This window comes from Curcuma longa, chromosome 11, assembly GCF_044706935.1.
Source record: "Curcuma longa cultivar G26 ecotype Majalengka, Jawa Barat chromosome 11, ITB_CL_G26_1.1, whole genome shotgun sequence".
NCBI lineage: Eukaryota > Viridiplantae > Streptophyta > Magnoliopsida > Zingiberales > Zingiberaceae > Curcuma > Curcuma longa.
In genome coordinates, this window is record NC_133871.1 from 25,452,144 (window position 1) to 25,465,249 (window position 13,106).

Consider the following 13,106-nt stretch of genomic DNA (forward strand, 5'->3'; position numbering starts at 1 on the left):
CTGATCATACAGCAATCAAGTTAATTAAATGAAAATATTCACAAAAAATTACAAATTACAAATTACAAATACAAATCCTCTCTACATGTATACAAACACACCGAAGCATGCAGATGCAGTCCTTTGTTTTCAGTTTACCAAGTATAAACATTCTTCTTCAGCATGCCAATGGAAATGGGCTCGTACCTCAAGTTCTCTCTTGTTTTCGGCCCCTGTCTCTCAAAAAAATAATTTACTGAGTGAAGATTTTGAGAAAGGAAGATGATGCATAATCATATTCTCTCAAATGTTAGTAAATTTATTTACACCTCATGTGTTGGAATGCCGTATCTCGACTTCTTTCTCATTTTAGCTCCTTTGTATCTCAGCATGGTTTAGTGAGTGCAAACTCCGGGGGAGGGAGATGAAGCATAATTATTTTCTCTTAAATTTTAGTAAATTTATACCTTGTGGCATCAGAAAGCACTGTGTATGCCTCTCCTATCAGCTTGAACAATCTGTCTGCATCCCTGTGGACTTCCTCAGCTACCTCTCTCCAAGCCCCATCAGAGGTTTCACTCCTAACCAAGATCTGACCAGCCTGAAGTAGGAATCGAAGTTAATAAACTGAGAAAGGGTTAAATGTAAAGCAAACAAGGAAATTAAATTTTTTAGGAAGGGTTTAAGTTGGTGACTGTTTAATTTTTAGGATATTGATTAGTTTTAGTACGTTCTAATTTGGATGGCAAAATAGTTTTAGTATAAATCTAACTAGATTAGTGTATTTCCTAATTTGCATTAGATTATTTTCCGAGTTTGTTTAGGTTGAGATCTACCAAAGAGGTGAAATTCTTCAATATTAGTCATTTTTCAAGTGATAAAAGATCCTCCCTGTGACTTTTCATTCTGTGAGAGTTTTTTTTTTGGTGTGTATGATATAGTTATCCTTCATGAGCATCAACTCGGCGCCAATTCTTCCAGTGCTTTGGTTCAATTTTGGTGTCATATCAAAATATTTGAAAATTATTGTCCGTTAAACCATACCTTATCGGGGTGATGTCGGAGTGCAGCTTTCCGGTATGCCTTCTTTATATCAGCAGCAGAGCTTGATGGTTCAATTCCCCTGTATACACAACTAGTAATAAGTTGGGTTGCCCAAACAAAGACTAGCAAGTGTTCTGCATATGCATGTTCACTAATGTATAAATATTTAGATCAATGAAATTAATCCTAAATATCAGTATAAAATTTAAACTGAATTTTTTTGAAAGATTTTCTGAATAATAATTCTGTTTAATCTGGGGACAGAATAAAAAGTAGTAACCACTTTGCAAAGAGAGGGAAATGGATGTCTACAACAATTGGTGAACATCCATCAGCACAACCCATTCATTTTACACTAATCATCATTATCCATCTCGTGTTTGCCCAAACTACTTGGGTAGACAGACTTCAGATATTGTTATAGCTCCATGTAATTCTATATCACTAGTAATGTTCAATTCATGTGGCAAAATGTCATACACCCCAGGCGCCCCACACGGCCGGTCCCACAATCATATGTAGAGAGATAAATCATGGGGGTCTTTGCCCTAACGCAATGGCCCCTAAGTAATGTTCAATTCATGCTTTACCCTAATGTGATGGTTATAAATGTTGGAATAGTGGAGAACTAACATAAACAGTTGACATTTCAACTTGAAAATCATGAATTTCTTTTTGAAATAATGTCGTTCTAAAAACATAGTATAACCATGAATTAAAACAATTAAAAAAGACTCAAGTTGGCGAGAACTCACAATATAACGTGCATATCCAAAGGGATATCTTTCCTAGCCGCTTCCTCTGCAATAGAAAGCCGCAATCGGGCGTGACGTAGATCACTAAGGTTACTGTCTGAGTTTTCTGCACCAACATTTTGATTATCCTTGACTTTGATTTGCCTTTCCAAAAGAGACACAAGTCTGCAGAGATCATTAGATGCTTGTTCGTAGTCTCTGATCATCTCATATAAGGAAGCCCTTCTAGAAAGTGCCTATCATACAGCAACAAAAACAACAAATCAGCACATAGAACAAAAGTTTCAAATAATAGTTTGTTAAGCATTAATCTGATACCATTATTCTTAACCTTTGAGTTCATATTGCACTAGTACATATAACAGTAACATACACAAACTATATAGTCTAGTCTGGTCATCAATCTCATCAAAAAGTACTAGTCCATATTGCATATTGGTTATAGCAGCACATTTAAAACAATTTTGAAACCATGTCCTTTTAATGAACAAGTAAAATACTTCCCGTGTTAAGTCGTTTCTAATCAGGTTTGAACAGTTTGGTTCAGGAATTTTTGTTTAAGACAATTTCGATAATTTCTAGCACAATGGTTAATTTGTAAACTTTTTGGTGCCCTCCAGGAGTTTTTTCCAAACTGGTTTAGGAATTTGTCATAGGCACTTAAGATTGGTTTGATAATATATGCACATCCAAATCTTAGTTGCAAAGGTCCTTTCTAATACAATCAAATAAGAGAAGTGATTGGGGAGAACCTGAACTCAGTTCCTGCTTAACAAAAACTCAAAAAGTCCAGGTTCGTCTGGGATGGTGATGCCCAGAAAGGTGTTTTTCTGTGCAATTAAGGATTCAATGACTGGCTCAAAAAAAAAAACAAAAACGAGACAATATTTTCTATATAAGCTATAAGCATGCGTCTAGGCTAGGGTTTGATTGAGGTACAAAGGCCAGGTGCTGAAATCTGTTAAAAATTCAAATTACAATTTGGAAAACAGGAAATATAGTTACTGGCCAACCTTTGGGTAGGTAGGATCAAGAGCTATGGCTAGACTGCAATCTGCAATTGCATCAGTAATTTGGCCTAGGGATTGGTATGAAGCAGCACGGTTAGACAGGCATATTGCAGTAAATGGGCGTGATTCAATATTCAATGCTAAAGCAGCACTGTAATGTTTTATTGCATCCAGATGCCTCCCTTCTTTAAATGCTTCATTTCCAGCAGCCTGATAATGAGACATTGCAATAATGACATCAATACATAGACCTCTGCATGTATATGAAGGAATAAACAAACATATAAGTTTTGAAAAATAGCACAAAATTGACACAGCGTGAAGTAGCAGAACAACCTTATAAAAACTCATTGTGGGCATATTGTTTCATTTACAACTAGTTCACTTCTCTCTGAATGTTAGTATATTTACCTCTCTAGGTCTATATCTACTCTCCTGAGAATAAACATTACTTTTTTTATTGAATTGGACACCATGCTACATATTGTTTAATGTTTTCAGGGGGAAGTAATGAAATGGAAAAAGTTAGCAATGCTTGAACCAATCCATTTCTTCTCCTTTAACCACTGTTCATGCTCCCAGTTATTTACTTTTTGAGGAAAAGGAAAATATAGCCTACAGATAAGAAAAAGTATTTACAAGGATACGGAATCTAGATAGGCACTACTGGTGGGTCAAATATGTAAATAGCCTATCTAATTACTTGATGCTACAATCCTGTGTTAGCCTCATAATACTTCTCCAACAGATCGTATGTAATATTGACTACCAGCATCTCATTCAATCCCCTAGAAGTTCTGGCTTATCCTGCCTTTATAGCACTTTACTCATAATGTGTTCAAAGCCCAGTTAATTTAGTTTTAAAATAAATCATCACCAGCCTTTCCATGACTATGTTTCCCATGCCTAAAGATTAAAAAAAAAGTCAAAGAATCAATTCAGGTATATAGCATTGTTGTGGTGTTGTCGCCAACTAATATTTACACCAGAAAAAGCAACTGACCTAATTAAGTTTACCTCAATTTACAGTAATCAAATGTCCAATGATTCCAAACACCAAAAACTAAATAATATAACTACAAGGTCAGGTGTCTTCAAGTATAAATCATTTTAAATGGAATTTATAACATAGTTCTGAGAAGTAGAAAAATCTTAAAGAAAATGAATGCGCTTACTTTAAGGCGTAAAAGATCATGAATGGTAGCAAAAAGCTGAGTCGAAGAGTCTGGCTCATTGCTATTCCTGGGTATCATTATATTAATTATAAGAACATATTTGAAAATTGGTATGTCCCAAGTAACTTATGAATAGCTAATAAGATTGAATCGTACTTGTCAGTTATACTTTTCCTTTGATTGTGCTTCTTTAGTAATTCAAATGCTTCATCAAGTCTTCCCAAAAAGAAGTTAGCCTTTGCCATCAGGTGCCAACGCCAAAGCCCTAGAGGAAAATCTTGTAAATTTTCATGTTTTTCTACTTTGCTTGACTGCCCATTGGTTCCAGATGTTAACACATTATATTCAGCATGTTCCATAGTTTGCTCACAGAATTTGATAACTTCTTCATACCTTCTAATCTGTAAAATTGAAGAAGCAAGATAGTAAAATACATACAGCCAAAAGATATATATGAGATTATATATATTCTGACAAGATACATGAGATAGTATGACTACCATTGCTACTTTCTAATATATATGCAGCAAGAAGAAAATTAATATGTAAAGGATGCTACTCCAAGATATTTAAACCACAAACCATAAGGAGAGCCTCAGCTTTCCATTCCATCAATCTTTCTGAATGTGTACTTATTAGCAGTGACTCAGAGATCAGTTGTAAGGCCTTTGTCACTTCATCAAATGTCTTTTTATGTAAAAGCTCCTCAGCTTGACCCACATGATCGGCCACATGCTGTTACATCAGAACAATACATGTCAGACTTACAATCTTCACACACTTTATTTCATTTATCATCTTTGGAAATTACAACTAATTGTTCTCATCTAATAATATGATTAAAAATCCCCATCTTGTTCTCATGTTTTTGCTACACTATTTTTTTGTTGTGTTGTTTCCTAACTGTTAACACTAATACCAGTTGGGTGTACCACAGCATTATAAAGTACTTCTTTTAGCCTAAGAGGCACACTATAACTATATAAAATACCAGAAGTTCCTCTCCATTTAACTAACTCATCTATTATACTATTATCAACAATGATATATTCATCAACGTCTCCTAGTTGGATAATGAATCGAAGATATTTAAAACTGTTTGCATGGATTACTTGTTCACTGATCTTAATTATTCCCTTAGTTCTTTAGCTAAATAGAAACCACATCTCAAATATTCATTTAAATTATACTAAACTCAAAACCATTAGTTTCTAAATTTCTCTAAATAATTCAAGTTCCAAGTTTATTGTGTTTATACTGAATCAACTAGCACAATATCATCTACATGTAGTATACATAAAAAAGTTCATTATTTCATCTTCAATAAAACTGGTAAACCCAATTATATTACATGTAGTATTGTTATTATTTTTTTATAAAAAAATTCTATTGTTATTTAAAAAAAAAAAAATCATCTTTAGCATCATTGTTACTTTAGTTGCATAAATGAAACATGATGGAAGAAAAAAAAAACGTTCATTTTGTAGGCTGAGTCTAGTATTCATGTTATCTTGCTTAGACTTCGCTCCTAGGGAGAGTACTAATAGGAAAAGATTCTCAGATACAGGATATTGCACAGCATATATGAGGTGATTGCTCTTCATTTTCAACAAGGCATGATAAATCCAAAAAATGAGCAATGACAAACAAAAACATGAAGTTTTCCCGAGCATCCAAGTTATCCTAGTATTTACCCAAAGGATATCCTTTCTCAAAAGAGCCTGATATTCTGTATATGCCATCTAATCTTAAAAGGTCAAAATTATTCCTTTCAGAAAGGTTTTTAATCTGCTACACAAGTATTTTGTCATGGAAAAATAAACTGAAAAAAAGAACTGCTGCACAGCCATATCTCTATCATGCTCCCAAAAAAAACTTTCGAAGCTTACAGGCCCTTGTTGGTTTCTGAGCTATTGAGAGCTATCTCAAAAGCATAAAACTTTTTTGTATGTAACATAAATCACACATCAAGTTCTATTATAAAATACTTGATGCAATAACTAGATCAAGTGCTACCTGAGCTTTCTCAAGTCCATCAGAAGCTTCCGTCAATATTTTTGCATCCGGGCTTCCCTTAGGCATTGAAGATAAGCATTCTTTAAAATGTATCATAGCTCTATCAATTTCTCCCAATGCGAGATAGCAACTATGTCAAACAAACATTAGTTATTATCATAGTGTTTTGTCTACCATAAAGCAAGACAATAGACAAAAGCAACAATGTAGTATACCACTAAATATCTTACTATCAATCAATTTTAGTTAACTAAAAACTTAGTAGTAAATAGTTACTAGAAAATCCACTAAAATTGCCTATCATAGACAAAGGAGCTTAAGATTTTGCAGCAAAAATAACTAGTCAAGTAGCTGTTCGGCAACAAGTATTAAAATTAAATCATTTCAAGGGAATCTTTCAGATACGGACTATGCAGAAATGGAATACCAGACCATATTAGAAAGAATGGAGAAATCATCTCACTCAGAATATTTCAGGTAAAGACAATGGAAATATGGAACATTAGATCATATTAGAAAGAATAGAAAGAAAGGTATACTGCAGTAATGGCCTACTTGTGATTTGATATGTGGAGTTTAAGCAAAAATGAGAAGTTCGTGAGTAGGAAGATTAACTTGTATCACTCTACTATATCGACAGAAAATAACTTTAACTTAACAGTTAACTCTCATATTTAGTTTGCACTTTCGGCATCAAAATTCAGACACAACTAGAAGATTATATTAATCTGATTTCCTGGTTGGTCTTCTTGTTTCATCTAATTGTGCCTGCTTTCACAGTTTCACTAAAATATTTTGTCTTGTGGAATGTATATCGAATGTCAAATGTTTCTTTTTGTCTTTTCAAAATTTCTTCATAGAAACAAAGTTTCAAACAATGCAGAAACAAAACAAAAGACTTGATATAATTTTCCTTTCAATTAGATAATCTACAATTTTCATCATGGTGCCTAACGATTTCATTAAATGGGCACACTTCTCAAATTAGTTAAATTAACAACCAAGGATTCCCAACAACTATTGAGTATTACCCAGATGTACAGTTTCTAAGAACCAAATCAAATAATCTGGGTATGCACACAATATATGAAGACAAGATATCAATTATCAAACCATGACAACTTACTTTGCAATCCTTACTTGAGCCCGCAGGAAGTGGGAATCTATTGCAACAGCTTGCATACAGTCATCAAGAGCTTCTCTCATCCTTCCAAGGGACATCCTTGCAGCTGCACGATTACTGTAGCACAACATCAATTCTCGATTACAGCTCCCATAATGTTCTTTATGAGACATAGAGTTCAGCCCTTGTGTATAATACTCCTCAGCTTTGAGCAGATGGCCATTTGCATAAGCTTGATTGCCCCTAATGCATGTCAAATTGTCAACAATGTAATTCCCAGTTTGCAATTAATTGATTGCATTTTTTTTAACAAAAGAACCTCTAATCTTTAATAGGTTTAATCAAAGTTACCAGTAGTTATACACAGAATTACTGATACTGCTAGGACTGCTGCCACTGCCTTACAAAATATATGAAAGCACACAGAGTCAACAAATAGGAAACTTAGAAAGTACCTAAGTCTCCATCTTTCACAGGCTTCCTGTTCTGCAACTCTTTGAGAATGAGAATTTTCAAGATCTTTCTTGGACTCCAGGTTTGTGTTTGTTTTGTCTCCCGTATTGCCCACATTTTTGGGTTCTCTTGTATTATTTGATTGCATAGATTTGCTGGGAATTGGAATAGTATTTACCATGGAACCTAAGAGACTGGAACTTGAACTGGAATCTGACACCCCAGGAACAACTTCCATCCTGTTTTTCCTTCGATGTTGATGCTTAGAGGTTGACAATGGAACTTGAGTAAAAGATGAAGAACCAAAAGTAAAATCTGATCCTCTAGAACTTTCTACACTAGAAGTGAAAGTAAAGCATGCCCCACAATTACTAGCTTCTGCAATACATCCTTCACTGAGAAGTTCATTTTCCTTTTCCATTGAATTAAAGCTATGTTCACAAGAAAAATCAATAATTTCAGGCTCAGAAACAAAACTTGCCGAAGTATTGGGATCAAAATCTTTGTCAATTTGATCTCTGGCATTAATATGACCAGGTTCTCTATGTGGTAGATTATCTTCAGTGATATTCAAGCACTGTGTAGCAGAAATAAGATTCTCGCTTTCATCTATGTGAACAGATTGTTCTGTATTAATTGGTGTTCCAGATTCGGCAACATGGTCAAATTCATACAATGGTGATGAATCTTCTCTTGAACTTGCATCAACGACTAGGTTTTCTTGATAAGGAGTGTAATCCATCGGTGAATAACAATTGGCAGAGTCTGTATATTTACTTTCAAAAGCTTCTTCAGCGAAGGGAAATGTTTGAGCAAAGGTTTGGTGCTGTGGACTGAAATTATTTAGTTTACCATTTCTTTTTCTCATTCGGGAAGCTTTAGATTCTGCCTTCTTTCCACTAAATGGTGCGCTTTTATGTGATCCAGAAAACAAATTCTCTTTCAACATGTCATCCGTAGTTCTTGAGCTCCTAAATTCCATGTGTGGCATCCCTACTTGTTCCCGTGTGCTCATAAAATTGAAGGGAGCCTCACTAGATTGTGATGCTTGCATACTCCGAATACTCACTTTATTAATCTTCTCCGACAGCACATTCACAGGACTCTGAATAGTCACTGTATCAATCTTCTCAGCCAATGCATTGACAGGACCACCACCAGAGGAACTAGGAGCACCCTTGTTATTACCAAACAGAAAAAAATTGGCAGAATTAAGCTTCTCACAATCATCAGCTTGGTTCTTCATTTGAGAAGTAATATGGTCACCAGAATATTGCAAATTCAGTTTCTCCATGTTGTCACAAAGGCTAATTGAAGCAGACTTATTATTACCAAATATGAAAGAATTAGCAATGTTATGTTTTACTTTCTCTTCAGTTTGGTTGCTCCTATGAGAAGCAACAGGATCACCATAATTTTGCAAGTTCAGCTTCTCCATTTCATCATGAAGACTACAGAATGAAGGAATATTAGAAGCAATTGAATTAGAACTTATCGGCACTCTATTACTGAATAGAGAAGGAAGTTCGTCATAAATCCCACTTTTGCAATCGGTCATATTACCTAGAGATCTCATGTGATTCCTAGGAACACTACTGTTTGAATCTGAATTGCTTGTTGAACTGGCCCCAAAAATAAAAGTGCTTTCAAGCTTCGTAGGCACAGAAGTATTTACAACTGGAACCCCTGGGTTTTGTGATTTTCTACTGCTCATGGTATCATTTTTTCTCAGATCACTTGAATGAGAGTCCGTGTGTGTCTTATCAACAACAGAAGATGTTTCGTCTGATAGTTTATCAGGATCATCTCTTTTTAGATTATTAACCAACTCCGGAACAAATGCTGCACTTCTAGATGTCCCTATATGAAAATCACTAAAATCTAGGTCACTGAGTTTTGATCTCTCTGATGAAGTCAAATGAGGTTTAAAACTTTTCTTCCCACCAGCTACAGATCCAAAGGGATCCAAATTGCTTGGTTTATTCTGAGTGTCAGTATAATCCCTTCTGAAATTTAATGAGGATCCAGCACCATAGACAAATCTGGGACTTTCAGACTTGGACGATACAAAATCGTCCAAGTTTGGACCAATGAATGGTGAATTTTGACCAGAACTAACATTTTCTTTCAACCCATTCCCAAATGTGAACATACCATCTGCAGCAACACACCGGTTTCTGTCATGGTCCACTACAATACTCTCAGGTCCTAAATTACTGACTGTTGGTTGTGAATCACAATCACCACGCCCCAGCTTCGAAAGATCTTCTCCTATACTTTGACTGATACTGGAGCTTGCTTCCATGCCACTCTGAAAAACAAAAGCACCAGTACCCATCCCATTCTTGAAATGCTCGAGATTATCCAACTTTGAACTCTCAAACGGATTCCATCCCACGAACCTCTCGCGAAGGCCCTGGGCTCCATCACTCTCAGGAGCACCTGATACTGTCACCGCTGCAGGATAGCGGAATGTACTGAACCCCGATCCATCCTTCGTATCCGCAACCACTGCCGGCCTCGCCCGCGACGAGGAAAGTTGCTTCCTTGCCTTCGCCATCCGTGGTCTCGAGAGCCCAGTAGCCGCCGACTGCTTCGCACCAGCCAGAGCCGGAGGAAGGTCGACGGAGGGGAAAGGCGAGACAGGGGAATCGAATCGAGCATCAGACTTTCCATCTACGAAGCGCCTAGAGCCGTGATATTGATGCCCTAGGTTAGTCCGATCCATGAAACCAAAACCAGAAGAAATGGGTAATCGAACTGGAGGCGGCGAATTTGGGCAGGGGGATGTCACCGCTGCTGTCTCGGTCGGGAAGGAAATACCAGGCTGAAATCCGGCGACTCCATGGGCGGAATCCGGCGAACGGATCGTCGTCGGAGGCAGACGTATCGATCTTCGCCGTCCCTTCCGCTACGAAGTCGGCGACGTTATTCCTTTTTATCAACAACAAGAGAACTAATATTAATATTCATATTTTTAATTAATTTTTTTTTAAAAAACATCTCTAAAATTTAATCAATATAAAATGTCCTTCAAATTTTTATTATTATTATTATAGTGTCACTAAAATAGTAAAGTAAATATTTAAACATTTTAACAATAAAATAAAATCTTCAATATACATTAAAATATAATTTGTAAAATATTTTCATAGAATTTTTCATATAAACTAAATATATGTTTTATAAAATAATTTATAAAATTCAGAAATAATTAATTCACAAAAGTTACCATTTTATTATATTTACGAATTTCTCAAGCATTGTGACATTTGATATAATCTTTATGAAAAAACTAAATGGGGGAAAATTTATAATTTAAATGTTCAATCTCAAATGCTCAAAGACAGTCAAAACAAATAGACTGCAATTATATGAAGTTTTTTTCTTGTTCAAAAGAAGAGAAACATGTCACCAAAATCAAAATAAGAATCATCACAAACCAAAAACCAAATGGATATTCTGTAACACAAGCTTAAAAGGTACATAAATTGTAACTCATAACAAGAACATCAATCTAGAATCTATACAGAAAAGGTATGAGATTATGTTGCAAACCACCACTTAGGTTGTCAATTTGGCATCAGCATCCTTCACTGCTCTAACTAGATGAGCGATCCGATATTGAAGTTTCCGGTTTTCGGCCGTAAGCTTTTGTATTTCCTTCGCGGCCTGCAAGTCGATGCGTAAACTTGTAATTGGAATAGAGCATCATGGTTAAGAGGCAATTTGAGCAATGCAACCACCTTGTCTCTTTCACTTGTTAATTCAGCCTGTGCAGCTTCTAGCTTCGACTGGAAATCACATATGATGGCCGATATTTCCGTGTTTGCGCATCCACCATCAGCCTCGCCTAACATTATTAGTAGTTTCACATGAATACCATTTGAACTGAGTTCCTGCAGTAATTTAACTATACCTTTCTTCGCGAGCAAGGCCTCCAACTTTGCTAATCGATCCTGTAAAAAAAAAGTGGTGGTTAAGGACAGGCATTCCAAGTTCTTTACCAATGTATCATTTAAGGAGATATAAACTGGTAGATTAGGAAAAAGAAAGAAAATGAGATAAACTCAGAGGAAGAAAATGGCCAAATTGGCCTCCCAAGAAGTGAGAATAGGGCAGTGCCGTCAACCAAAGGGGTAAGAATCCTCCCGCAAAGATGTCCATCTATGGTTTTGTACATAGTATGATAAAAAGCATTACCGCGATAACATAGATGAGAATTAATGCTGTCTTGAGTAAGTATTTTCCAGTAAAGGCAAAACACATGATAACCAGTTGCACCCTTGGTTAGAGCAAATCATGTCCCAAGTACCGCATAACAAGCGAATGGTGCTACCACATAGTGCAAGAAAATTATTGTGTAGAGTTTATCAAAAAGAGATGAAAAAAATGGAAGAAGAATGTAATCATTAGATGAACCTTGCAGGAGCATCTGAAAGTATACGGAAAGCATTAGGTGAAGGAAATTCTGTAAACTAGAACAGTTTCAAGTTAAATAGATAATTCCATTGCGCTATTTTGGTGCAACTACTTTTGGATGTCTTAAGAAAATTATTTCTATGTGATGTATTTTGTTGAAAAAAAAGGTAGGGAACTATACTTAGAGTTGGTTGTATTGAGGTATAACAACATGACTCAAGGAAGAATGATGATGATTTGCACTAATGATACTGTGAAACTCTATTAAACATATCTATCTGAGAACCAATAGATAATTAGGATGTCATCTAGGCACTAATATATACAGTTTGAAGGCTAAAACAGTGCTTAAATAGCCCAAATAGCAGTTGAAGAAAAAATGTGGAAAATTTGTCTACATGAATAAAACTAAAGTTAGCTGAGGAATTAACTGGTCTGTGATATTCCAATAAGTGCTATGCCAATTAACAGTCCTCCTAGCAGTTAATGGTCTTAGATATTAAGCAATCACTTACAGGACTCCTGGTACTAATTTCATTAGCACTATAACTTTTTCCACTTTCTATAACGTGTTAATAGTTGAAGGTGTAACTTTGTTGACCTAAAAGGTGCCACCAAACATGAGAAGGAGCAGCTGGTGCACAGTAATTGAAAAAGGAAACTACAATCAATTACTTCAGTGAACTCCTGATGGCACAGAAGCATATCACTAACCATCAAACAGTATGGTAAATGGAGATATAAGTAAACTGAGAAGAGCAAATGATGTCAAACAACTCTATTAGGTCATGCTAAATATGACTCAGACAGATCATGTCATGGGGGAAAACAAGAATCGGAACCATGTTTTCCCAAAAAAAAAACTAGTGTCGCTAAAAAAATCGAGTTTTTCCCCCGATTATTGCTATAAAAAAAATCGATTCTAGAGGAAGAAAACCGAGAGGGGACTCCGATCGACGAAGAAAGCAGGAATGGAGAAGAGTACCTCAGCTTCAGAAGCCCTTTGGTAGAAGGGCTTGAGGACGTCTTCCATGTCTGAAGTAGCCTTCTCGGCCTCCGCCGCCATCGATTTCCTTCAACTCGCCCACGAATCGGACGAGTGCATTTAGAAGAAAACAAAATTCAATTT

General features: G+C 35.8%; 2 protein-coding genes across 3 annotated transcripts; both read right to left on the reverse strand.

Moving 5' to 3' along the window:
* Positions 1–7: 7 nt before the first annotated feature.
* LOC141841714 (uncharacterized) lies at positions 8–10,446 on the reverse strand. Of its 2 annotated transcripts, none has more exons than XM_074729898.1 (11): positions 7,558–10,446; positions 7,106–7,345; positions 5,980–6,109; positions 4,546–4,698; positions 4,120–4,364; positions 3,964–4,030; positions 2,792–2,998; positions 1,779–2,014; positions 1,024–1,102; positions 309–580; positions 8–212 (listed from the first exon to the last, which is right to left on the reverse strand). In XM_074729898.1, the coding sequence occupies exons 1-10, from the start codon at positions 10,281–10,283 to the stop codon at positions 425–427; spliced, it is 4,239 nt and encodes a 1,412-aa protein (XP_074585999.1). In that variant the 5' UTR covers positions 10,284–10,446; the 3' UTR covers positions 8–212; positions 309–424. The 2 variants fall into 2 exon arrangements, with proteins under 2 accessions (XP_074585999.1, XP_074586000.1); XM_074729899.1 differs by having other exon boundaries at positions 447–580; positions 7,558–9,969.
* Positions 10,447–10,964: 518 nt separating this feature from the next.
* On the reverse strand, positions 10,965–13,087 carry LOC141842002 (uncharacterized). The gene is made up of 4 exons (XM_074730214.1): positions 12,963–13,087; positions 11,475–11,514; positions 11,302–11,408; positions 10,965–11,227 (listed from the first exon to the last, which is right to left on the reverse strand). The coding sequence occupies exons 1-4, from the start codon at positions 13,041–13,043 to the stop codon at positions 11,120–11,122; spliced, it is 336 nt and encodes a 111-aa protein (XP_074586315.1). The 5' UTR covers positions 13,044–13,087; the 3' UTR covers positions 10,965–11,119.
* Between the last annotated feature and the right edge of the window lie 19 nt (positions 13,088–13,106).

What these genes read in the sequence shown, in the direction of transcription:
- LOC141841714 (XM_074729898.1), bottom strand. Translation starts at nt 10,283, where the DNA reads ATGGATCGGACTAACCTAGGGCATCAATATCACGGCTCTAGGCGCTTC. An exon ending in GCTCAAGTAAGGATTGCAAA is followed by an intron (nt 6,110 to 7,105) that starts GTAAGTTGTCAT and finishes TGTTTGACATAG; the next exon opens with TTGCTATCTCGCATTGGGAG. An exon ending in ATGATCTTTTACGCCTTAAA is followed by an intron (nt 2,999 to 3,963) that starts GTAAGCGCATTC and finishes TCTCATTATCAG; the next exon opens with GCTGCTGGAAATGAAGCATT.
- LOC141842002 (XM_074730214.1), bottom strand. Translation starts at nt 13,043, where the DNA reads ATGGCGGCGGAGGCCGAGAAGGCTACTTCAGACATGGAAGACGTCCTC. An exon ending in AAAGGGCTTCTGAAGCTGAG is followed by an intron (nt 11,515 to 12,962) that starts GTACTCTTCTCC and finishes TTTTTTTTACAG; the next exon opens with GATCGATTAGCAAAGTTGGA. An exon ending in GGCCTTGCTCGCGAAGAAAG is followed by an intron (nt 11,409 to 11,474) that starts GTATAGTTAAAT and finishes TAATAATGTTAG; the next exon opens with GCGAGGCTGATGGTGGATGC.